We start from the raw sequence: 26,389 nt of genomic DNA, 5'->3' as shown, positions 1-26,389 counted from the left end.
CAAAGTCTATGCCATGTAATATGATATTCACAGGTTCCAGGGATTCTACCATGGTGAGTGTGAATGTGTGTTTGTGTGTGTGTGAGTCTGTCTGTCTGAAATTCCCTAGCTGACCTACAAGCAGCTACACTTGAATAACAGTAAGCACAGCTAATGTTGAGGTCTTGGATCCAAAGAATATTTTTCATTGAAAGGCATCAGTTTTGTCATAAAATAAAATGGCTCATTCTAGGGCAGATGGAAAACATAAGAGAAGCATGGAACATCCTGTTGCGTGACAAAGTAAAGAAGTGCTCAGAGAATAATGGGGACATGTCAAAAGACACACATGCCAACTTGAAGAGGCTTCTTTTGGTCCTCACTGGGCAATTTGAGCACTGAAATAATAAAGCAGTAAATTCAGCCGATTCTGATAAAAATAAATAAAATTATAAATGGAAAGTTTGATGTGAAATAAGATGTTTACATAGTTCCTAAGTGCCTTTCCACAGCATAATAGTTAATTACTAAGAAAAAAGTTTAAGCTGACTTAAATTTTATTTATTTATTTATTTTGAGACAGAGTCTCACTCTGTCACCTCTACTGGAGTGCAGTGGTGCAATCTCGGCTCACCACAATCTTCACCTCCTGGGTTCAAGTGATTCTCCTGGCTCAACCTCTCTAGTAGCTGGGATTACAGACATGTGCTACAACAGTCGGCTAATTTTTGTATTTTTAGTAGAGACAGGGTTTCACCATGTTACCAGACTGGTCTTGGACTCCTGACCTCAGGTGATCCACCCATCTTGGCCTCCCAAAGTGCTGGGATTACAGGTGTGAGCCACTGCGCCCAGCTGACTTAAACTTTTTACATCAACTTAGAAAGCTTTCTCAGTGGAGAAACCTGGCAGATCAAAGTGAATGTGATCTGTAATTGGACAAATTGAAACGTGCCACTTGATAGGGTGCAAAGAGAAGAATAGCATCATGAAACATGAAGGTAAGCACAAGTTGAAGAACATTCTCTAAAATACCTGGCGTGTAACTTTCAAAACCATCATAGTCATGAAAGTTAAGGAGTATAATGTGATATGGTAGTGGGGTGTTAATAGCCAAGTGGAAGTTCTAAGCTTCACTGTAGGATGATCTGATTAAGTTATATACTAGTAGAGTCCTGACTTAATTATGTAGGTTTTTCTTCTTGGTCTTGCTGCATTCCTCAGTGAAAACTCTTTAGTTCACCTGTGTACAGGGTAAAGTATAGGGTGCCATAATTTTATCAGCTTGGTGAGTGAAGAAATCTAAGCATCTTAACATCCAGCATACAAATCCCAGTTTCCGTTATGGTATCCTTAACTTCAGTACTGTCTGGCGTCCCCTAGGCCAGAGATGCTTTTTGAAAAATCTCTCCAGTTAATAAGACTATTGTTTTACCTGAGTAGGGGAGGGGGCACTTGCCCAATGTAGTGGAGGCAGGGATCTGGGGACTTAAGGGCTTAATAAACATTCCTTGTGAATAGTCCTATATGTCTAAGCCACTCCCTTTTCCTTCACTTCAAGACTTTACCAGGCTCCCTCATTCCCTTGACCTTTGGATGTCTTGTGGGATGTATTGAAATAGTTCTTTGCTTTCTCCAGGTTGTCCTGTGGTCTCCTATGTCAGTTATCACTAGATCATTTGCTTCAAAATATTGTCATTTTTCTTATTCTATTTCCTGTGGGTTTGTGCTTTTATAAGAAAAATCTCTTTACTGTACTTTTTAGTATTTTTGGATGAAAGCAAATGTAAATGTGTATGTTTATTTTGCCATCTTACCCAGAAATAGACAACAGTGATTTTTTTAAACTTTTTTTTCTTTTTACATTGGGCATCTCCCTTCCCCACAAACCTGATATAGAACCTGAGTATTTAAAACAAATGGAGCTACTGTGGTTGCAAAGGTGGTGTGGGGTCAAGTGAACAAGAGTCCTTTTTGCCATTCCTCTTTTTGTTGATCTTTCCAGCCACCCTGTTTCTATACCCAAGCAGCTTCTTTGAATCTTAGGATTCTCATGTACACAGTGGGAGAACCACTGGATTAGAGTATTACACTTTGCTATTTTTGGCTGGAATCGAATGATTCACCTCCTTTTACAACTTTACATGTCTTCAAACCCACATTCCCCCTGTGTGGGCTGGTGCAAGGATATACCTTCTCATCCAGACCCTTTTGCTTGTTAAAAGGAAATAGCAGAGACTTGTTACCTGTCATCCTGGAGAATTTTCCTTTTGCCCTCTAATCTTTAGCCTTCCCTAAAGTAATAGTTAACTAGGCTGCTGTAATAAAGTACCATAAACTGGGTGGCTGAAACAACAGAAAGTCATTTTCTTACAGCTCTAGAGAGTAAAAATTTGAGATCAAAGCATTGGAAAGGTTGCTTTCTTCTGAGGCCTCCCTCTTTGTCTTGCAGATGGCCGCCTTTTGCCTGTGTCTTCGCATGGTCTTTTCTCTGTGTGTGTCTGTCCTCATGTTTTTGTATGAAGACATCAGTCATGTTAGGTTAGGACGCACTCCAGTGATTTCATTTTAACTTAATGATCTCTTTAAAGACCCTATCTCTATATACAGTTGCATTTGAGGTACTGGGGGTTAGAACTTCAATATATGAATTTTGAGGGGACACAGTTCAGTCCTTAACACCTAGCTGTTGCCTTTTGCAGCATTGGCCTTGAGTTTCTTGTCCTTGCCTGCACTTGAGTTGCATGTGGCACCCTGCTTCCATGGGCCTGGCTTCTGCTGGTTAATGGGAGCAGATGGGATTGAACAGGATCAAGTGTGGAATGTGAAAGTTGGAATCAAGTGTTAGTTTTGAGTGAGTCATGAAATATTATCTTATAGTCTTTAATTTATTGTTTAACTTTTTCTTTATAATACTGGCTGACTTGGAGGCTTTCAGATTCTCTGAAATTCAATCATATTGAAATTGAAATAAAGGAAATGAAGGAGCATGCCACCCTTTCTCAAACTCTACTCTTAACCCGTGCCTCCTCCTCCCTCCTCTGGCCCCATCATTTCCTTTCCAGATCAACTGAAAACCACTTTTACTTCTAAAATTTGCCTGTAGCTTTCTGCTTTGTCTTTTTGATTTTTTACAGCTAAACAATTAAAAGAATCATGCTAGGCTGGTTGTGGTGGCTCACTCCTGTTGTAATCCCAGCACTTTAGGAGGCTGAGATGGGCAGTTCACCTGAGGTCAGGAGTCTGAGACTAGTCTGGCCAACATGGTGAAACCCTATCTCTACTAAAACTACAAAAATTAGCTTGGCGTGGTGATGCACCTGTGATCCCAGCTAATCTGGAGGGTGAGGCAGGAGAATCACTAGAACCTGGGAGGTGAAGGTAGCAGTGAGCCGAAATCTTGCCACTGCACTCCACCCTTGGTGACAGAGCAGGCCTCCCGTCTCAAAAAAAAAAAAAAAAGTCATTCTATATCAGTAATTTGTATCTTGTATCTAAAATTGGTAATTATAATTCGTAACATGTTGTGAGTTGGATAATGTGAGCCTAATTCTTTATAAATTTGAAAAGCCATTTCAAATTGAAGGTTGAGATTTCACTTGTTCCATCCATTTAATGGGCTTGCATCTTTAAATACAGGGTGTGTTTTGGGGATCATCCATTGTAATTTAATCACGAGGAAAAGATTTGTGTTACTGCCCCTTAGTGAAGTTTCTGTGAAGGGTGGTTCAAAAGTATGAAGAATCACTGTGTTTCAGAATTCAAAGAGACCTAAGAGACCTGAGTAACACTTTTTATCAATAGGGAAGCTAAAGCCCAAAGGTGAAACATTTGTGTGAGACTGAGTGGTACTATCAGAGCTGATATTTAAGTTCGATCACCTGACGATCAGCCCATCTTCTAATGTTTCATATTCCATGCTTCTTAATGAGATTTATGTTTCTAAAGCAACTGTGATGAAACAAAAGAATATATTTTATTTAGTTAGTAATGCCAAAGGAAAAAATAGTCTGAATTATATGGGTCTTTTATTAATCTGATTGTTTTAGCGGAGATCAGTAAAGCCTTCCCATGGGAAGAGGATATATTGGTAGGGGCTCACAGCTTCAAGAATAACTAATTGTTTAGTGAGAGTAACCCCCCAATGCAGGTGGGGCTGAGAAACCAAAGCAGGAGGCAGACATGTCTAGGCTGTTGTTATAGGATGATTTTACTGGGACTTACAGACAGAAGCAGGATTTTGGGCAACTGCAGGACAGGTGGATCTCCATGCCATTATGCCCCAGACCCGGGGATCATATCCCACAGGGAAGGGGCACAGATGCTTTAGAGAGAAGAGGTAGGAATTTGATCTAAGGTTAGGATTTGCTGTAAGTACGTGCTCTTACGCAAGGAACAGTAGTTATATGGGAAATCTCAGGGACATTCCCAGAACCGGGGTTAATCACAAGTCAACATGGCAGATTAGCTTCCAAGATAGAGTTACTTTAGCCCCCACACGAATGCAAGCAGAATGAATTTTATATTATTTAGCAAGGTGGGGAATGTTAATGGAGCATTTTTTAAGCAGAGCCTTTTAGTGAATTTTACTTCTTCTAAGTAGAAAAGCTCTTTTAAACAAATGTTTCGCTTTTGTGATAATCCTAGCGTACTTTGAATACGCTTTACTCTGAAGCTTTAGCACCTTCAAGCCTTGCTCCTCAAAGCTGGTCTGTGGATCAGGGTCACCTAGGAAATTTTAGGAATGCAGAGTCCCAGGCCCCATCCTACCTGCTCAGTTTATGTTTTAACAAAATTCCAAGTTATTCATATATACAACAGAGTATGAAAACCTGCTCAGTTTATGTTTTAACAAAATTCCAGGTGATTCATATATACAACAAAGTATGAAAATCGTTGATCTAGAGCAGTGGTTCACAGAAAAGATGGTTCCTGGACCAGCAACATCAGCATCACCTGAAAAATTGTTAGAAAATGCAGATTCTCAGACCCCTCCTCAGACCCTACAGAATCAGAAACTCTGCGATGGACCCCAACAGTACATGTTTTAATTGGTGCTGTAGGTGATGCTAATTCATGATAAATTTTGAGTACCACCCTAGGGTAATGTGTTTCAAACAGTTTAGGTCATGAGCAACCTTAAGAAATATGCTTTTAATCATGTCTCAGTACACACACTCACATGCATGTGTGGTTTAGACGTTCCATGAAATAATGCTTATCTTACAATGTGTTTTTTGCTCTGGTATTTTTAGTTTTATTCTTTTAAATAGATTATGTGTGTACAAACTTATTTACATAAAAATGTGGTCGTGATTCACTAAAGTGACTTTTCAAACCACTAATGGGTCATGAACTACAGTTTGAGAAACAATAGTCTTGAGCAGGCCCCTCTGGATAGTCTGATAAAATTCTAGATCTCTTGTCAAAATAATGCATTTTAAATGCATACAATAATATACATAGAGTTGCAAAAGAAACTAATTTGATTGACTACCAAAACATTACATTTGTGGTATGGTAGTATATGTATCCCAGCTTCTTAGGAGGCTTAGGCAGGAGGATTGGTTGAGCCCAAGAGTTCGAGTCCAGTTGAAGCAACACATCTAGATCCTTCTCTAAAAAAATGTCAAGGATTCTTTATTGATAACAGGATTTAGTGATGAGTCTAGTAACTATTATCATTTCAAACTAGGGATGAGTATAAATATTTCAAGTTATCTACAGTAATATATGAAAATGATGAATTTCTATTAGATGACAAGTTATAGTTATTGCTATCAATACTCTGGTTTGTTGCTTACGTTTGTATTTGAAAACATGCCAAATTTCATCTTAAGGTAAATGCAAATAAAGATTCAAATCACTGCCTCCCCAGCTTCAGACTTCCAGAATTCTCTTGATGGGTACCGTACCTTCCTTCCCTGTGGACCTGAGGTTAAGAATCCTTGCTCCAGGGGAACCTTTCTTAGTTGTCGGGCTATAAGTTGAGATTGTAAGCCAAAAATTTATCTTCCTGGAATTTCTTAAAACTTTTGCTTTATAGATGACATTTTTTCTTGTTTTATAGTACACTTGTAATGGATTCCTTTCTTAAAATTTTCTTTTCTGATGTTTTAGTGAGTCCTTGGGGGATCACTTGAAAGCCCAAATGCAGCCTTTTGATACTGTTTCTTTTCTAGTCTCCCCAGTTTCAATACATGCACCCAGTTGTTGAAACCAGATACCTAGGAGTGAGCCCCAGTGCCACAAGTTATAGATTTGGACTGGTTGGATATGAATCTGGGATCCATATAACTTTGGAAAAATTATTTAGCCTCTCATTACCTCCTTTTTTCCACCTATGAGATGGGGTTGACAGTAGCCCCCACCTCACAGAATTGTTCTGAGCATTAAATGAGATATTCCATGTATTATATTAGAACAGTGCCTGGGACAGAGTAAGTGGTTAGCAACTGTTATCTATTATATTATCCTTGCTCTTTCCCCCACCTTTTTTTCTTTTTCTTTCTTTTTTTTTTTTTTTTTTGAGATGGAGTTTCACTCTTGTCACCCAGGCTGAAGTGAAATGGTGCCATTTTGGCTTACTGCAACCTCCTCCTCCCAGGTTCAAGTGGTTTTCCTGCCTTAGCCTCCTAAGTAGCTGGAATCACAGGTGCATGGCACCATGCCTGGCTAATTTTTGTATTTTTTAGTAGGGATAGGGTTTCGCCAGGCTGGTCTCAAACTCCTCACATGAGCCACTGTGCCCAGCCCCTTTCCCTTGTTCTTTAATCCGGTTTATCAGAAAACTATGTAATTCTTCTTACAAAATATATTTTAATTCATCCACTTTTGCCTATTTCCTCCAAGCTTCCCTATTCTCATTTGGATTTCTAGCTGGTATCTCTGCTTCCTCTTGTCTCACTCCATTCCATCTTCCATATAACACCCATATGATCTTTTAAAAGTGTAAATGAGTAATCTTTTAAAATGCAAATGAATTACTGTGTCCCATAAAGCCTTTCAGTGGCTTTCCATCAAATCAATCAAAATGGTTTGTCCTTTCCTTGACCTACACTCTTCTTCCTTCAAGTCTCTAAACTTGCCCACTCACCCGCTCTTCTGTGGCCACGTTGACCTTCTCTGTTATCTAAGCAGGCTCATCCCTCCTTACGTACGTTAAGGCCATGTGGATGGCCTTCCTGCCAATATGTCGCTGACCTTCCCCAGTTTGTCATATTTCTCATCTCTGCAGGTACTAGTTTCTCAGAGAGTTTTCCCTAACCACCCTGCCTAAATTAGGGCACCTTACATGGCAGCTTCTTGGGCGAGTTCCTCTTTTACTATCTCGAAGCTCCCCAAACACATCAAAAAAATTAATATTTCCTCTCTATTGGGGAAAAGAATAATTAACAACCTGTGATTATCAGACACAGCACCAAGAGGAGTAGCATCTTTTTCAGATCATTACATTTGATGCGTTACGAACATTAAGTGGTGGTAGAACTCTTTTAAGAAATTGCTATCTGAATGTTGTGCACACAGCTCTTTGCTATTGCTATTGAAGAACAAAGTGGGCCCTGCCCCCTGAACCTATCTCCAGTGGGGTGATGGAGTTGTGATTGGGTCTTACTACTGTCAGTCATTTCTGCTCCAAAGCATAGACTAGAAATACTAAAACTTGCCTCTTTGAAATAGTTACTTGGTTGCTAATGAAACCCTTCATGCTTCTCTCCCCCAAAGTGAATGGTCAGTCACTGTTCAGACATGAGAAAAGATGATGTCTCATAACCAGTGGGTAGAATCCAGTGTGGGTGATAGCTGTATCCTGGTTAATGTTTAGGTTCAGAGTAAAGAGGCAAAAGAAGTCCTCCCTGACTGGGCTAGGTCAAATTTCTTTGTGTCTTGAATTTTGTTTCCTTGCTACTCATTTTTAATTAGTCCTCAGCCAGAGAACAGATGCACTCCTGATTTTTGACAGTTGCCTAACATAGCGAGGAAGGAGGTCTTAGGAGTTCAGAATTAGGATGTATCACTTTCACTATCATCTTTGTAGTTTTTATTTCAAATAAGGGACTTTTAGGAATTACAAAGGACCCTGGACAGATGTTGAAATGTAGGACAATTAGTATAAATGGGATTCTGTTCTGTTCCATGCCCTGTTCAGCTGAATGGTGTCCCTGATTATATAAAAACGTGATCTCTTTTGGGGAAAGATGGGTTTTTTTGTTGATATTCTTTAACAGAACCCACACAAAGAAATATTCTTCTTATGAACTATGGGTAATGATAATCACTTGGAAAATGATGTATTTAAAAAGAAAATACAGTTTTCTAATTGCAGAAAAGTAACATTAACTTAATATTTTTAAAATCTGCTATAAATCAGCCTCCCAAAAAGCCACCCTTTTTATTTTCTTTTGACTTCCCTATAGATGTTCATGTGTGCATTTTTTATATAGTTGTAATCATGCAGTGATAGTTTTGTATTCTGATTCTTTTCATGTTATACTTTTCATGTTTCATTTTGAATGGTTAGGATAGCATCAAGTACATATGTCAGTTTCTTTACCATTCTTATGTTGGATAATTTGTTTTATGATATATTTTTTATGATATATTTTAAACATGTCTTTGTTTTGTTCTAATTTTGTAGGCAGAGACATTTGTTTGGGTGAACAATGCATCAACACATTCCCAGAGTGTTGCCAAGGCCAAATATGAATTTTTATTTGGCAGAACTGAAGAGAAAACTCCAGATACTAGTAAGTATTTCCTGATATCCCTCTCTCAGGTACAAGATATGAAAATCTGTGATTTCAGAGTGAGTTTTCTCTGCTGTTTTACTTTCTTCTTACTTCTGTGAAACCTGCTTGCTCTAATTATTCATCAAAACAATCTTCCCAAGATGTAGAATCCACAAATTTTAATTTGTTTTTAGATGGGGTCTCGCTCTGTTGCCCAGGCTGGAGTTCAGTGGTGCGATCTCAGCTCACTGCAACCTCCACCTCCGGGGTTCAAGTGATTCTCCTGCTTCAGTCTCCTGAGTAGCTGGGATTACAGGCATGCGCCACCATGCGTAGCTAATTTTTATATTTTTAATAGAGACAGGGTTTCACCATGTTAGTCAGGCTGGTCTCGAACTCCTAACCTTATGATCCACCCAACTGGACCTCCCAAAGTGTTGGGATTACAGGCGTGAGCCACCGTGCCTGGCCAAATCCACAAATATTAAATGTAATTCTTGTGGCCTATTCTTGGCAATTTCAAGTCACGTTCTTGGTTTGAAGAATTCTCAGCTTCCAATATTTGAAACTGCAAGAATTAATAAATTTTCATAAGAGTTTTCCACAGTTACCATAGTTGTATCTATTGACTAATGTATTTTTGGTGGTTTTTTTTTTTTTTTTTGAGACAAAGACTTGTTCTCTCATCCAAGCTGCCCATACAGTAGCACTATCCTAGCCTACTGTAGCCTTGACCTCAAGGCTTAAGTGATCCTTCTGCCTCAACCTCCCAAGTAGCTGGGACTACAGGCACATGCCACCACACCCAGCTAATTAAAAAAAATGTGTGTGTGTGTGTGTATGGGGTTTTTTTTGTTAGAGACAAGATCTGTGTATGCTGCCCAGGCTGGTCTCAAACTCCTGGCCTCAAGCCATCCTGCCTCAGCCCCGAAAAGCACTGAGATTACAAGTGTGAGCCACTATGCCCAGCCCTTTGTGCTTGCTTTTTACTAACAAAATATATTATTAGGATTTTCAGACACTACAATCTTTCCTTTGGAGTTTATTGTAGCTCTTGTTTATTTTTAATACATTTTAATATTGGCCTAATCTAGCTATCAAATTTAGTATTCTGCAACTGGAAGCAACACTCTTCAATTTGAAACAGGTAAATTTAGAACAAATAGAACTATTAGTAGTACTAATAGCAGTAACAATGTTAACTAACCTACTAGATTACTTACTGTGTGCTAAGGCACTGTGCTGATCATCACAATATTTTAAGTTGGTAGTTTTATCCCCATTTTCCAGATGAGGGACCTGAAGTAATCTCCCAGTTACAGTCATTCACACAGCAGAACTAGGAGTTTAATTCAAGTTTGCCTGACCACAGAGCTCATCCTGTTAAGGCAATACTTTTTTGAAGGCATTTTCCTAGAAGTAGGTACAAGATAAAATGCAAATAGCTTTGTATAGAATTTCAAAACATTTAACTGTATGGAAAACTGATGATGAAGGGGATATTGCATATCTCAAGGGTTAGATTGGAAAGGGCTGTTACATGTGGTTAATATTCTTTGAGTTCTGGATCTAGACTTCTTGAGTTTGAACCCTGGCCTTGTAACTTATAAATTGTATGACCTTGCAAAGTTATCTAACTTATTTGTGGCTCAGTTTTCTCAACTGTAAAATGGAATTATACTGACATATGTCTTAGAATTCTTTTGAGAGTTAAATAAGTTGACATTTATAAAGATCTTAGAGTCATGCTTGGTGTGTAATAAGTGCTGTGAAAGTGTTTGCTGCTATTAATTGCTGTGATAACCATCACCATCATCATCATGTCCCTGACCTTTGAGGCTGATATTATAAGTACGATCCTGACTTTTTTCAGCTCTATCATTATCTGACACTGGTTTTTGTTTTGGGAAGACAAAGAATCTGACTATATACAGCTGTTGCTCAGTTGAAAAAAGTCAAGTATGAACTATACATTTTTCACTCATATGTTTGATGAGATTATTTAATAACTCCACAATATTTGGGGATACCAAGAAGGCATTGTATACACAGCCATATAATAACTGATTTGAGCTTAAAAATGAGTATTTATTAGCCATCTTACTATTTGGGGACTCTTAGATATAGATAAAAACAGCTAAATTATTTTTAAAATCATTTGGCTTTTATCACAGTGTCCTAATTTAGAGGAAAATATGTTTCATATATATCTCTTATACTTAACATGTATTGTAGCCATTTATGCTGTTTGTAATGTATCATAAATACGTGACTATTCTGGGCTTGAAGTTTGAGGCACGTAATCATCTGTTTAATCTTTCTCTGACAAGGGGGTACTGATAATAGTTATCCCAAGAATGTACAACTCTTTCACATTGGCTGGGTGTGGTTGCTCACACCTCTAATCCCAGCACTTTGGGAGGCCGAGGCAGGTGGATCACTTGAGATCAGGAGTTTGAGACCAACCTGGCCAACATGGTGAAAGCCTGTCTCCACTAATAATATAAAAATTAGCGGGACATGGTGACATGTACCTGTAACTCTAGCTACTCAGGAGACTGAGGCACAAGAATTGTTTGAACCCAGGAGGCAGAAGTTGCAGCAAGCTGAGATCATGCCACTGCACTTCAGCCTGGATGACTGAGTGAGATTCTGTCTCAAAAAGTAAACAAAAAATTTAAAAAATAAAATAAAACTCCTTGTCATAGACTTAACTATGTGACATTGTGATTTTTTGCTAATTAAACTTTTTTTTTTACTATAATAAAACTGATTTTTACTTAACTATGTAGATATAATACCAAATGTCTACATAGTTCTCTGCCTTACTGGTGAGTGAGTTTGGTTTTCCCTGTATTACCAGCTCAGATATATCATACCCAAGACAAACCAAAATGACATTTTATACCTTTTGTTTCTTATTTGCCTTAGTAAAAATGGTTGGTGGTAGTTGCTCCTGGTGCTTCTGTAGGTATGACAGTATGCATGCATTATTGAACAAATACATTTAATTAGCATCTATGTGCAGGTTACTTGTTTTGGGCACATTGAAGGTGCAAAGACATGGAAGACATGGTTCTTACTTATAAGTTACTTATTCTTTAGCTGAAGAGAAACAGTATGTCTCCAAATGACTAGCAGGAAGGAATGATCACTTTTAGTTAGTCTGGTGATGACTTCATGGAGGAGGTGGAAGTTGAACTTGGTCTTAAAGGATGACTAGAATTCGGAATAACAGAGTTTTGGGTGAGAGCATTTCAAATTGCAGAAATGACATAAGCAGGAAATAGAAATTATTTGAGGAACTGGGGAAGACTAGCCTGGTTGGTCTGCGGACATCATCAGTGAGAGATAAATTCAGGAAGATTACCATTTAGAAAAGGGCCATATCATGTAGGATTCCTAAGGCAAGGTGAAGAGTTTACAGTTTTAAAAATAAATAGGTGAGGAAAATGAGCTTCAGAGGTATTAAATAACATGCCTAAAGGCACATAGCTGAGATACTTAGAATCAGGTTAAAAATCCAGCCTCTCTGATGGCGTCTGAGAAGAGTCTCAGCTTTAGTACATTCTTCTTATTAGGTATAGCTTACCAGTGATTGGAAGTTATTTGACATAATGAGATAAAATAGGTACTCTCATGGGTTATTAAGTTGTTTGAAGAATTGTAGAACTTCATTAAGCTCCTAAACTTGCTTTTTAGAGTTTGTGTGTGTTTTTGAAACTCTCCGACTGTAATTACTCCTCACAGCTGTCTGTGGGCTGGAATAAAGCTGTATCCTGTTCCTCCCAGTTTACTGAATGCAAAATGCTCATGGCAGCAGCAGCAGAGCCTGGGTCCCAGCCTACTATAGGTGCCTATGGACAAGTCACTGAACCTCCTCAGTTTCTTCATCTGTAAAATAGGGATAATGGTAGTAACTTCTTCATAGAGCTGTAGTAGAAATTGAATGAGATTGTAAGTATACAGCTCAGGGTTTGGCACATGGTACCCAATCAGTGTTTAGCTGTTAGGAAACCAGCTTATATATTAAACTAGTAGAATATTTATGTTGGAAGAAATATTAGAAGTCACCTTTGCATTTTATAGATGAGGAAACTGAGGACTCAAGTGAATGAATTAATTTGCCCAAACTCGTTGTTAGGTTTGAGACCATGATCCAGATTCCTCGGTTCTGCATCACGTGTTTGAAATGTGACACCATCTGCTCCTGTAGAAAAACCAACTCTCAGATTGGAAAGATGTAAAAGTCACCTGATCCCACTCCCTTGAGATATGCTATAAATGTACTTAGTTAGAATGGCAACCATGATCAGAATAAATAAGCTCTGAGGGAGGCCTTCAGGAATTCTTCTGTTGGGGAAGGTACCTGATGACTGAAGGAAGAAGGAGAAGTGTTTTCACATTGCCTCCCTGCTGCCTTCTCCTGAACTGTTCAGAGCCCATCATTAAAAGAGAAGAGTTAGGTGGGGCTAGTAGGGAAGCCATAGGAATATGTTATACTTTTAAGGTTCTAGAGTGATTGTGTAGTGAAAGCTTAGCCACTTGGAAACCTCTGACAGATGTACCGAAATTTTATTAAAATGTTAGTTTTCTTTTAGTTGGAAGTCATTCTAAATCATAGTTTAAGCAAATTTTCCCTTTATGATGATTTATGGTAATAATTATGAATAGGTAAAGTGCTTGCTGGAGTTAGATGTAAATGGATTCTGTAGCATATGATTTTAAGAAGTATCTCATGTCAGCTTTTTTTAAATTACCTGTTTTATTTTTAAAGGTAGAGTGAATCATATGTAGATACATGACTCCTTGCAGTGTCATGTGGTTCTTTTCAGCAAAATTATCTACATCATTGTTTCTCAACAGTTTGACTATTGACATTTTGTGTTAGAGATCAACAAAGGACTTATATCTAGAATACATAGAGAGCTCTTACATATCAATGACAAGAAAGCAAACCCCCCAAGGAAAAAAATGGGCAAAAGATTAGAACAGATACTTCACCAAAGAAGATATATGGATGGCAGTAAGCACATGAAAAGATGCTCAGCATTATTCGTCATTAGGGAAACGGAAATGGAAACCACAATGAGATACTAATTAATACAAATCTACTAGAATGGCTAAAATTAAAAAGACTGGTCATATTGTGATTGGCAAGAAAGTGGAGCTGCTGAATTCTTACACCTGGTGGTGGGAATGTAAAAGGTTCAATTGTTTAAAAACAGTTGAAGGCTGAGCACGGCAGTTCATGCCTGTAATCCTAGCACACTGGGAGGCCGAGGTGGGCGGATCACAAGGTCAAGAGATCGAGACCATTCTAGCCAAGATGCTGACACCTGTCCCTACTAAAAATACAAAAATTAGCTGGACGTGGTTGCACATGCCTGTAGTCCCAGCTACTTGGGACGCTGAGGCAGGAGAATCGCTTGAACCTGGGAGGTGAAAGTTGCAGTAAGCTGAGATCGTGCCACTGCATTCCAGCCTGGCAACAGAGTGAGATTCTGTCTCCCTCTGATAAAGCTATTAAGTTAAAGATATACCTTTTGTACCGCTAGACCATTCCATTTCTTTATATTTACCCTAGAGAAACAAAAGCATATGCCCACACAAGGACTTGTACATGAAAGTTCATGACTTGTCCTTAGGTTTCACTGTTTGGGAAATCAAACAGATTAGGGATCTGAGTTTATGCTTCTTTAAAAAAATGTAGGTAACTGAAATGAGGAAATGAATAACACAAGTGGTAGATTTTGCATGGTGCATTTCAAAATATGTAATCCCTTCCTTTGCCTTAATTGACCTTGATTCAGTATGCAGTATGCACTGGAGTCTCTTCAATGAAAAGACCTTTGAGATCTCACCTGTGGAGAATTGGCTCTTTCTCTATGGACAGCTTTCAGGGCTCTCTTGACTCCTACCCACTCACATTTCCAGAAGTGTGGGTCTGGTGTTCTTACTATATGGTGCATGTGGTGCCCTTTCAGTCATGTCTTTCCTTAGCTCTGAAAATGTTTGTCCTTTCTACTTTTTAAAAATGTTTTTTACTTCTACAATTTCTATTAGACAGATGTTGGTTTTCCTGGATTAGATCAATCTTCCACATCTTTTAATTTTTCTCTCCTATTTTAAAGCATGATCTTCCATTCTTTCTAACAACATTTTAAAAGTTGTATTTATAATCTCAAGAGCTCTTTCCCATTCTCTGGTCACTCAATTTTCATTTCAGTCTGCTCTTTTATTTTGCATTATTTTGAATCTTTTATGCATTATTTTGAATCTCTCTAAATAAAAAATTAGAAGATTATCTTGTTTCCTGGATTCCTGCTTCATCAGTGTCAGTTCTGTTTCATTAAATCTTGGAACTTTTTTTGGAAGCCACTATTAGTCCTCAAATGTCTGTTAGAGTTTGTTTCTTTTCATTCATATGTGTTAATGAAAGATTGAGTTCCCAAATATAGACAGAGTTTCTCTGGCTGTGTGGAGTGTGTGTCCTTAGCAGGCCTCTTCCCTTTATACTGAAGAGGGCTGGAATGAGTTTCTGTGAGGTGGGGTGTATGAACTACCATAAGTGCAGGTGGGATTCGACCCATGCTGAGTGCCTTGATGCACGCAAGCCTCTGGGTAGGGGAGCAGGGTAGAAGGGGGCTAGGATGGGAAGCTGTTCTTCAGATAACTTTTTGGTTGATCGTGTTGATGTCTGTTCTGCTTCCCATTTCAGGTCTGGAGACCTGCCAACTCTAGGTTTCTAGCTTCTTTGTGGCTCTACTGTTAGAATAACTGTGGCCTTCTGAGTTTATTTGGGATTGTGACTTCTCTCTATCATTATTTTGTCTATGATTATACTCCTTTTTTTTCAGCACTGTTATAAATTTATTTTCTTTTGAAACTGGTTGTTGCCATTTTCATAGGGCTTAGAGAAGATTAAACAAACTTGTATCCTTGTCTGCCATAATGACCCAGAAGGCTGAATACTTTAAAAAAATAGCTTTATTGAGATACAATTTGTGAACTATACAATTCACCCATTTAATATGTAAAATTCAGTAGGCTTTTAGTATGTTCACAGAGTTGCATATCATCCATCACCACAGGCAACTTTAGAACATTTTCATCATCTTAAAAACAAAAGACTTGTTGGTGTCTCCTACCTGTATTACCAGCTGTTTGGGAGGCTGAGGTGGGAGGATTGTTTGAGCCCAGGAGTTCAAGTCCAGTCCGGGCAACATAATGAGACCTTGTCTTGAGCAAAAGAAAAGAAAAGACAGGAGAAGAAAGGAAGGGAGAGAGAAAGAGAGAGAGAAGGAAAGAAAGAATGAACTACACGTACTTGCTGTCACTCCAGGCAACCACTAATTTGCTTTTTATCTCTAGAGATTTTCTTATTCTGGACACTTCATATAAATGGAATCATTGTTATGACTAGTTTTGCTGTAATATTTACCACTAATTTTTGTATGTAGTAATAGTCAATTATATGGTTAGGACACATTTTGTCTGCTCACTATATGAGGGATATTTGGTATACTAGTCTGTTCTCATGCTACAAATAAAGACACACCTGAGACTGGGCAATTTATAAAGGAAAGAGGTTTAATGGAATCACAGTTCCACATGACTGCGGAGGCCTCACAATCATGGCAGAAGATGAAGGAACAGCAAAGGGTGTTTTACATGGCAGCAGGCAAGAGAGAGCTTGTGCAGGGGAATTCCCATTTATAAAACCATCAGATCTCTTGAGACTTATTCACTATCACAAGAACAGTATGTGAGAAACTGACCCCATGATTCAATTATCTCTGCCTGGCCCCACCCTTGACATGGGGATTATTACAACTGGTGAGATTTTGGTGGGGACACAGCCAAACCCTATCATTTACGTTGCTTTTCCTTTTTGGCTTGTATAAATAATGCTGTTAGGAGAACTGATATACAAGTTTTTTAGTGGATGTATGTTTTCATTTCTCTTGGCTATATAGATAGAAGTGGAATTGCTGAGTCAAATGGCAATTCTACATTCAACCTTTTGAGGAACTTCTAAATTATTTTCCACAACAGTTGTACGATCTTACATTTCCACCAGTAGTGTATGAAGGTGCAATCTTGTGAAATATGTGTTTGGTTTTTTGTCCCCATTTCCTGGCATACACCTCCTAAAATCCTTAGAATGCCCACCATGATGTCTTCTTATGTGCTCATATGTTGACTGATGGCTGTCAGCCCCTAGGTAGCTTCAGGATGGGGCTGGTCACTAGAAGGACATGGCAGATTTGGAGGGTCGGGACTTTCTCCTAAGTGTGTTCAGGGAAACTAAGCAGCCTTGCGGCATCTCAGAGCCCCCAGGTCAGCGGCTAAACAGCACCAGTGAGCAGCCTCCTGAGAGGAGAGAAGGGCTGAAGGTTAAGTTGACCAGTGATTTAGTCAGTCATTTCTGTGTGATGAAGCCTCCATAAAAATCTGAAAGGGCCGGGTGCAGTGACTTATGCCTGTAATCTCAGCACTTTGGAAGGCTGAGACGGGCAGATCATGAGGTCAGGAGTTTGAGACCTTCCTGGCCAACATGGTGAAACCCTGTCTCTACTGATAGTACAAAAATTAGCTGGGCGTGGTGGCATGCACCTGTAACCCCAGCTACTCAAGAGGCTGAGGCAGGAGAATTGCTTGAACCCTGGAGGCAGAGGTTGTAGTGAGCCGAGGTGATGCCATTGCACCCTAGCCTGGGCAATAGAGTGACACTCCATCTCAGATAAAAAATAAAATAAAAAAAATAAAAACCCTGAAAGGACAGAGTCTGAGAACTTTTGGTTAGCTAAACACATGGAAATTTCTGGAGGGTGGCATGCCTGGGTAGGGTTTGGAAGTTCTGTATCCCTTTTCCCATACTCACCTTATGCATCTCTTCATCAGCATCCTTTGTAATACCCTTTATAATAAACCGGTAAATGTAAGTAAATGTTTCCTTGATTTCTGTGAGGCACTCTAGCTAATTAACTGAGCCCAAGGAAAGGGTTGTGGGATCTGTGATTTAGAGCCTGTCAGAAGCACAAATAAAACAACTTGGGGCTTTAAACTGGCATCTAAAGTGGCAGGAGTGAAGTGGGTTAGGGCATATGGTTAGGGGTGGGGCAGAGGGTCAAGCCCTCAACCCATAGGATCTAATGCCATATATGGGTAGATAGTATTGGAATTGAATTGCATTAGAGGACACCTAGCTGGTATCCTCTGTAGGACTGATTGCTTGTTTGGTCTGTGGAGAAAATCTCCTACACATTGTGGTGTGAGAGCAGAGGAAAAACTGCTTGATTGTGCGTTTTTTTCTTACTTAGAAGGTTCTAGTTTCTCTACGCTCTTGCCAACACTTGTTATTCTCTGTCTTTTAAAATTATAATTATCCTAGGATATATGAAGTAGTATCTCATTGTAGTTTTGTATTGCATTTTTGAAATGCCTAATGACATTGAGCATCTTTTCATGTGCTTATTGGCTTATTGTACAGGTTAAGTATCCCATCATGCTTAGGACCGGAGGGATTTCAGATTTTGGATGTTTTTTGAATTTTGTTGAACTCTGGAATATTTTCATATACATAATGAGATATCTTGAGGATAAGACCCAAGTCTAAACATGAAATTCATTTATGTTTCATATATACCTTATACACAGTTGAAGATAATTTTATATAATATTTTAAATAATTTTATGCATGAAACAAAGTTTGTGTACACTGAATAATCAGAATGCAAAGGTCACTATCTCTGCCACCCATGTGGACCGTCTATGGTTGTGTGGCATCATCATTATTCTTGACTCTGAATTTATATGCTTCTAAGAAGCAATCATTTTCTAACACCGATTCACACATACATATTTAACAGTAAAAACAAATAGAACATACCATTAGTACAGTGAAAAAATAAATGTGTTCAGGGTAACTAAGCCATACAGTAGCATCTCCAGAATACCTGTGTTAGCTCCTGGACAACAGGAGGAACCAACAATGATAGGCTTTTCTTCTTCATGTGCCATGCTGTGTTTTGATTAAAAGCCCACTGTATCACTTCTAAAATGAGGTTATAGAAAAGAAAGAAAAATAAGAAATATAAGAATTCACTGTACACAGTTTTATTTTTTTAGTTGAGAAGAAACACCAGAAGCAATTGAAGGACCTGGAAGTGAGTCCTCTAGGGACGAGGAGGCATTCTGCTGGATGGCTTTTTAAATGCATCCTCCAGTCATCCTCCTCATTAACCATGGTTTTTGACTTCAACTTCTCTCTCAAATTTTATGAACTGGCATGGTTTCTTGTTCTGTTACAAACGTACCCTGGTGTAGTCCTTGAATAAACCCAGCACGAGTTTTCCTCATATTGTCTATGGGCACTTTTTCGCAGTGTTAATTAATTTCATCGTCCACTTGTGGTGTTATAGTGGCACTCAAACGTTTCAGATTTTGGAGCATTTTGGATTGATTTTTGGTTAGGGATGCTCAACCTGTATAGCTTTGGAGAAATGTCTATTAAGATTCTTTGCCCATTTTTAAACATTTTTTTAAAAAATTAGAGAATTTTTATTATGTTTAAATGTATATATACTTTTAGAAACAGTTGCCTGGAAGTGTGGTAGCACAATCATAGCTCACTGCAGCCTCGAGCTCCTGGGCTCAAGTGATACTCCCACCTCAGCCTCTTGAGTAGCTGAGGCTACAGATGTGCACCACCATGCCCACTGACTTTTGTATTTTTAAATTTTTTGTAGAGATGAGTTTGGCTGTGCTTCCTCAGCTGGTCTCAAACTCCAGGCCTCAAGTGATTCTCCCACAGCACCCAGCTGTGTTTTTTTTAGTTGGCTTATTTGTCTGTTTAAGATTGAGTTGAAAGAGCTCTTTATATAATCTGTATGCAAGCCCCTTATTAATTACATGACTGCAGATGCTTTCTTCTATTGTGTTCATTATGTTTTCACTTCCTTATTAGTCATCGTTTATAGTACAAAGTTTTTAATCTTGAAGTCCAGTTATCTATTTCTTATTTTGTTGCTTGTATTTTCCATCTCATGTCTAAGAAACCATTGTCTAACTCAAGTGAAGAAGATTTACTCTTGTATTTTCTTCTGTGTTTTTTTTCTTTCTTTTTTTTTTGCCTTGGAGAACTGGGAATTAATTTTCTTCTGTGTTTCATAGTTGTAACTCTTAACTTTATGCCTGTGGTCCATTTTGAGTTATTTTTTGTTTATAGTGTAAAGAAGAAGCTGAATGATTTTGAATGGCAGATAGACTGTGTTAGGTGAATGTTGAGCACCTGCTTTGAGTGGACACCTCACCATACACACAGAATTCCTGGAGAGCAGGATGCAAAAAACGTAGCATGGCAGCTTAGCCCTACTCCTGCCTGTTCAAATCTTTGCATCTGGCTGCAGGACCCAGGAAACTTATGAGTTGTTTTAGGAAAAATGTGGCCTGTGATAGAAAACCACAAATAAACAAGAGAAGAAATGACAAATCCACTAATTCTAAGGTTTTCTGTTGAGTTATTTTCTTTTTTTCACCACGAGTAGAAGTTGGTTTATAATTTTCTGGCTAGTCCTTTAGTAAATCTTCTATGTTTGGCAATTTTTATTTCTTTTGCTCCTTCCTTTCCACTCCCCAGCCTCCTTCCCACCCATTATGGAAAGCAGCAAAGTGATTTTACAGTATAATAACAAGTATGTTTTAGACTTCCCCACTATTCCTTGTCCCTTATAAAATGGACCATATGTTCACCATTATTTTAGCTATACCACAACTTCTGCTTGATAGGCAGTAGTTTTTAGTGGTCTGTTTTGGCTTGGCAAAGTGGGCTGGGAAATGACTATAACTTTCTCTTTGGCTAGGGTTTTTGGTATATAAGTCAGAGCTTCCATCTTATTCCACACTGGCCCGCATATCTGTAGAATGAGCTGTATACTGGTAGTCTTAATTACTTCACTGGAATTAGTTGGTGTTTCATATACTAAGATAACAAAGAAGTGTTGCAGAAATCAATCTGGAGGTCATGTTGAAAAGCTTATTTCTACTGTCTGTTCAGTGTAGCATTTTATTTTTGCCTACATTTATTTTGTCTACAAGATCCATCTTTTTAAGATTGGTGTATATATAGTTTACAAATTTGTGTTGAGCCACATTCAAAGCTGTCCTAGGCTGCACGTGACCCATGGGCTGTGGGTTGCACAAGCTTGCTCTAAGCTTGGACAAGGTAGCCCTATCCTAAAGCTACTTAAGGTTTGCCAGGCATGAGTTAATTGATTAGCATATAAAAAGACATACCACTTTGAAAATCCCAGAGATTTTAAGAGGAAACTCAGAGGGAAGACCGAAGATAGTCATGTGCCACGTAATGACATTTGGGTCAGCAATGACTATATATAGGACCACATATATTTATATATAATATAGAATGTGTATATTTATATAATATATATATATTCAAAGTAGCTGTTGAAAAGCTGAGGAACAGAATTTGACTTTTTTGAGAGTAATATCAGATCAGCTTTGGGACAGTAGTGGACATCACATCTAATACTGTGAAATATATACAGCCATGTGTCACTTAATGAAAGGAACACATTCTGAGAAATGTGTAGTGAAGCGATTTCATCTTTGTGCAAACATCACAGAGTGTACTAATGCAAACCTAGATAGTATACCTACTGCACACCTAGGCCATATGGTTTAGCCTGTTTTTTCTAGGCCATGAACCTATACAGCATATTACTGTATTGAATACTGTATGCAGTTGTAACAGAGTAGTCTTCATGTATCAAAACTTGGAAAAGGTACAGTAAAAATACGGTATTATAATCTTATGGGATCACCGTCCTACATGTGCTCATTGCTGACCCAAATGTCATTACGTGGCACATGACTATATTCGGTCTTCCCTCTGAGTTTCCTCTTAAAATCTCTGGGATTTTCAAAGTGGTATGTCTTTTTGTATGCTAATGAATTAACTGATGCCTGGCAACCCTTACGTAGCTTTAGAATGGGGCTACCTTGTCTAAACTTAGAGCAAGTTTGTGCAATCCATGGCTCACGGGCCATATGCAGCCCAGGACGGCTTTGAATATGGCCCAACATAAATTTGTAAACTTTCTTGAAACTTATAAGATTTTTTTTTTAAAGCTCACCAGCTGTTGTTAGTGTATTTTATATGTGGCCCAAGACAGTCCTTCCAGTGTGGCCCAGGGAAGCCAAAAGATTGGACACCCCTGGATTAGAGGGTTGAGACTTTCAGTCCCATCCCCTAACCTCTGGGGATGGGAGAGGGTAAAGGTTAAGGGGATCACCAATAACGGAATGATTGAGTGAATCATGCCTACTAATGAGGCCTCTATAAAAACCCAAAAGGATAGGCTTTGCAGAGCTCCTAGAAAGATGCACATATGGCGGTTCTGGCAGGGTGGTGTGTCCGGAGAGGGCATGGAACTCTCTGCCCCTTCCCACATGCCTTGCCTCATGCATCACTTTATCTGTGTCCTTTGTAATAGCCTTTATCATAAGCTGGTAAACGTAAGTGGTTCCCTGTGTTCTGTGAGCTGATTTAACAGATTAATCAAATCCAACAAGTGGGGTTGTGGGAACGCTGATTTGTAGCCAGTCAGAAACACAGGTGAAACAATCTTCAGCTTTAGATGGACATCTGAAGGGAAGGGGCAGTCTTAGGGACTGAGCCCCCAACCTGGGGGATCTAATGCTGTCTCCAGTTAGGTAGTGTTGCAGTTGAATTGAATTAGGGGACACCCAAGTGTGGTGTCTTCTACAGAAGTAATTGCTTGCCTAGTTTGTGGGGAAAACATTTGGCACAGAAGTCTTCTGTGTAGCCTGAGTGAGAGAATAGGAAAAGCACTTTGGGTTAGTTTATTCCTGTATTCTCAGAACGTCGTAATTACAACTGAGAGCTTTAATCTCCACAGACTTGCTGCACCAGATGTAATTGAGGTCTAACTTTTTTCATGTGCTTATTAGCCATTTATGATTCATTTTGAAAGGTTTTCCTGTTTACAAGTTTTATATTGGAGAGCTAGTCTTTTATTGACTTATAGAACTCTTTGGGTGCCGTTAGGATGTGATAGAGTAAATGTGAGTCCTTGAGATGTTGCAGAATCCCTGAACAAACAGTTTTTTCATTGTGACGTATATGAACTGCCTCACCAAGTATGTTTTTAGCAGTCTTTCTTCATGGATCCTTGAATAAACTATCTAATCTTCAGTTTTATTTTTAGGTTGGAGGTATCTTTTCCCTTTTATAAAGCAAAAGTGACATACTGGCATTTTTAACTCATGTTTTATTTGGTGTAACCAATGTTTTATTTAAAAAATTAAGCTAAATTTTAAAAATTGGAGATTTCATATAAAAATCCAGACTTTGAGTTTCTTTTAATGAATTGCAGAAATGCAACACTGAGTGTGCATTAGCATTGACACGAAATAGTGCTGGTGCCTTCAGCACACAGGTGTTCCGTCACTGCGCTCTCTTCTGTAGTCTCATGCCTTGCCTGCCTTACTCATTTACATTATCTCCAGAAGCCTGTGGACGTTAGGCTTATGGCCTCTGCATACATAGTGTATGACTTTATATTTTTGCTCATGTGTTCCCGTTGTGAGTTTCATTATGTCACACTTTGCAACCCCAAGTAGCATCCGGAGATGGATTTACTATGAAGCCAATGCAGGAAGCTTAAAGAAACCTGCCATTTTTTGGTTCTTTTTCTTGAAGAGACTCCTCCCCACTCCCTCCCTAGTTGTATAGGTTTCAGGACCTACAAAACCAGATCTGCCTCTGCCAGCATGAGGATCACCTATAGACCTTTCTAAAAATAATAAAGTTTCTTAGGTTCTACCTAACCCAGGCCAGAGCAGTTAGAATCTGTGGACAAGGGATGACCCAGGCATCTCTAAATTCTAAACAGCTCCTCTGGTGATCATTATGATGCACATACAGGCTTGAGAACCATTGTGTTTTAAAAGGTAATTTACTTGAGCTGTTTGTAAACCATTTTAACACTAAAAGGATACATTTTGGAATCATTTAATACATTTAAACTGTAGTTTGATATATTTTACTGACACGCAGAGCTGAACTGCTTAGGAACCACTGCCAATTGAATTTTAATAGTGAGAAGATATTTCTGAAATTGAAATATGTCAACAGGAAAATGATTTGATTGTCAAAAAAGTAGTTTACATTTGTTTTTTCAAGAATTTCTGAAGAAGGTTTCTTGTATCTGTGAAACTTTTATTCCATTCAATTTCTGTTATGGTAGAATTTATGTAAATATTTCTTTTGAAAATATCGTAAGTATGGGTAGAATCGCGCAGAGATTCTGGAGTCACTATAATGTATGGTAGTGTCACAAAGGAAAATAATATTACAGCCTGACACAGGTACCTGTATCATATTATTTGGAGAGGTTGAACGGTTGGGTGTATTTTTAATTATCATAGTGATTAAGGATGAGGGATGGGTGGCTACTCACCTTTAATAGGTAGTGACCAGGGATGCTAGACAACGTTTAGTCCCTGGGATGATGTCACACCAGGAAGAACTATTCTATAGGCTGCATGACCTTGAATGTCCTGTTGGACTTTCATGTAGGAGAAAAATATGTTTCTAATTATCTGGCCTTAGGATATGTAAATAAAATGTTTTTTGCATGGTTTTAAATATCAATGAGTTTTCTAGGACTATAACTACCATGTAAATCAAGAGAAGATTGCACTTTGTTTTCTTTGCAAATTTACTGAAATTGTTTACTATCTCAAAGTATCACTCACATCCACGAAAGCAGTGCTCATGCTCTGGAGTCACCATTTCAGTACCCCTGTATCAGTCTACACTCTAACCTTGCTTTCAGCATGATTCTCCTTTCAGTACAAGCAAGTGTACTGACTAATTTGAGCACATATGTAATGAAAACCATCTCAATTTTGTTTCCCTTTTGTGTTAATGGATTATTTTGAATTTTATATTTAGGCAGTTACATTGTTTATGGATTTCACTTTAGGATAATAGATAAGGAGGCATTGCAAAACATTATGAAAAGGTAGTTTTGCCCTTAAAGAGTTGAGAGTTGCTATTTTAAAGCAATGGTTTTTGAGCATCAGAGCACATTAGATTGTTTTGTAGAAATTCTGAAAATGATCGTTGTGAAACTGCCCTAGAAATACTAATATAGTAGTTTTCTAGGAAATTCTAGAAACTTCATGAATCTTTTTTACTTCATTGTGCACTTAGAAAATTGCACTCTTTGTATTGCACAGGGAAGTGAAGGAAAACAGTGGCCTCGGGCTGCAGGTGACGGTTTCTGGGGATCCTGGCTGCTCCGGGCCTGCCCTGCCCCACCTTGCAAGCAGAGGATCTACTGCCACCTTTGATGCTTTCCATGCTTGTTAAAAGTGCAGATTCTTGAAACTCACTTCAGTAATTCTGATTCTGTTTAACTCAGAAATCTAGTATCGAATGAGTTCCTCAAATGATTCCGATTCAGGTAGTTCTTGGACGGCACCTTGCGCAATCCTGTTCTCACAGGTCAGAGGCAATAACTGTGCCGTGTCAGGAAAAGTAAGAGAACAAGGAAAGGTTGGGCTCCTTTCTAAGGGTGTGTGAGGTAATGCTAAGAGATTTCTGAGATAAAGCAGAGATATGAAACTCCTTCCTGGCTGGCATTTCTCTGACAAGGAGCACAGTCACCTTGTTTGAAAGGGCAGAACAGACATGGCTAGAAGAAGCCGAAGCCCAGAAAGAGATCCCCTGGCCTCTTTTGTATGAGTTTAAACTCTGAGGGATAATATCCTAAGAAGCTGAGCATATTTGCAGGTACATTATATATCCACTTTAGATATTCTTTGAAAATTGTGAAGATAGGGACTAATGCTAAATAAATACAAGAGGCAAAACCCTTATCTGTAGAAAGGAGATTTAAGGAAATTGTGAAGACTGGTGAGTTTCAGGGCAGTCTTTAGCCAAGTTTTAGAAGATTATTAGAAATAGGAATGCTTTTACACTGTTGGTGGGAGTGTAAATTTAGTTCAACCATTGTGGAAGACAGTGTGGTGATTCCTCAAGGACCTAGAAATAGAAATTCCATTTGACCCAGCAATCCCATTACTGGGTATATATCCAAAGGATTATAAGTCATTCTATTATAAAGACACATGCACACATGTTCATTGTGGCACTGTTTACAATAGCAAAGACCTGGAACCAATCCAAATGCCCATCAATGATAGACTGGACAAGGAAAAGGTGGCACATATACACCATGGAATACTATGCAGCCATAAAAAGAGACGAGGTCATGTTCTTTGTAGGGACATGGATGAATCTAGAAACCATCATTCTCAGCAAACTGACACAAGAACAGAAAATCAAACACTGCATGTTCTCACTCTTAGGTGGGCCTTTAACAATGAGAACACATGGACACAAGGAGGGGAGCATCACACACTGGGGTCTGTTGCGTGGGAATAGGGAAGGGACAGTGGTAGGTAGGGAGGTTGGGGAGGGATAACAGGGGGAGAAATGCCAGATATAGGTGACGGCAGGATGGAGGCAGCAAACCACATTGCCATGTATATACCTATGTATATACCTATGCAACAATCCTGCATGTTCTGCACACGTACCCCAAAACCCAAAGTGCAATAAA

The 26,389-nt window shown here is 38.7% G+C and overlaps 1 protein-coding gene across 5 annotated transcripts in view; it reads left to right on the top strand.

Moving 5' to 3' along the window:
* Nucleotides 1-26,389, top strand: part of PSD3 (pleckstrin and Sec7 domain containing 3) — a 674,493-nt gene that overhangs the window by 271,909 nt on the left and 376,195 nt on the right. For all 5 annotated transcript variants that reach the window (XM_064368706.1, XM_012435239.3, XM_064368707.1 and 2 more), the window contains exon 2: nucleotides 8,618-8,726. Coding sequence is in view for 2 of the 5 variants with exons in the window: in XM_012435239.3 (XP_012290662.2) it covers nucleotides 8,618-8,726 (109 nt within the window). In the remaining 3 variants the exon portion in view is untranslated. The remainder of the gene's footprint in view (nucleotides 1-8,617; nucleotides 8,727-26,389) is intronic.

The sequence above is a fragment of the Aotus nancymaae genome, unplaced genomic scaffold (genome assembly GCF_030222135.1).
Source record: "Aotus nancymaae isolate 86718 unplaced genomic scaffold, 86718_ANA_hifiasm-v0.15.2.pri h1tg000079l, whole genome shotgun sequence".
In the NCBI taxonomy this organism is placed as follows: domain Eukaryota; kingdom Metazoa; phylum Chordata; class Mammalia; order Primates; family Aotidae; genus Aotus; species Aotus nancymaae.
The sequence above is the reverse complement of the archived record's forward strand: the minus strand, read 5'-3'. Positions and strand labels throughout refer to the sequence as shown.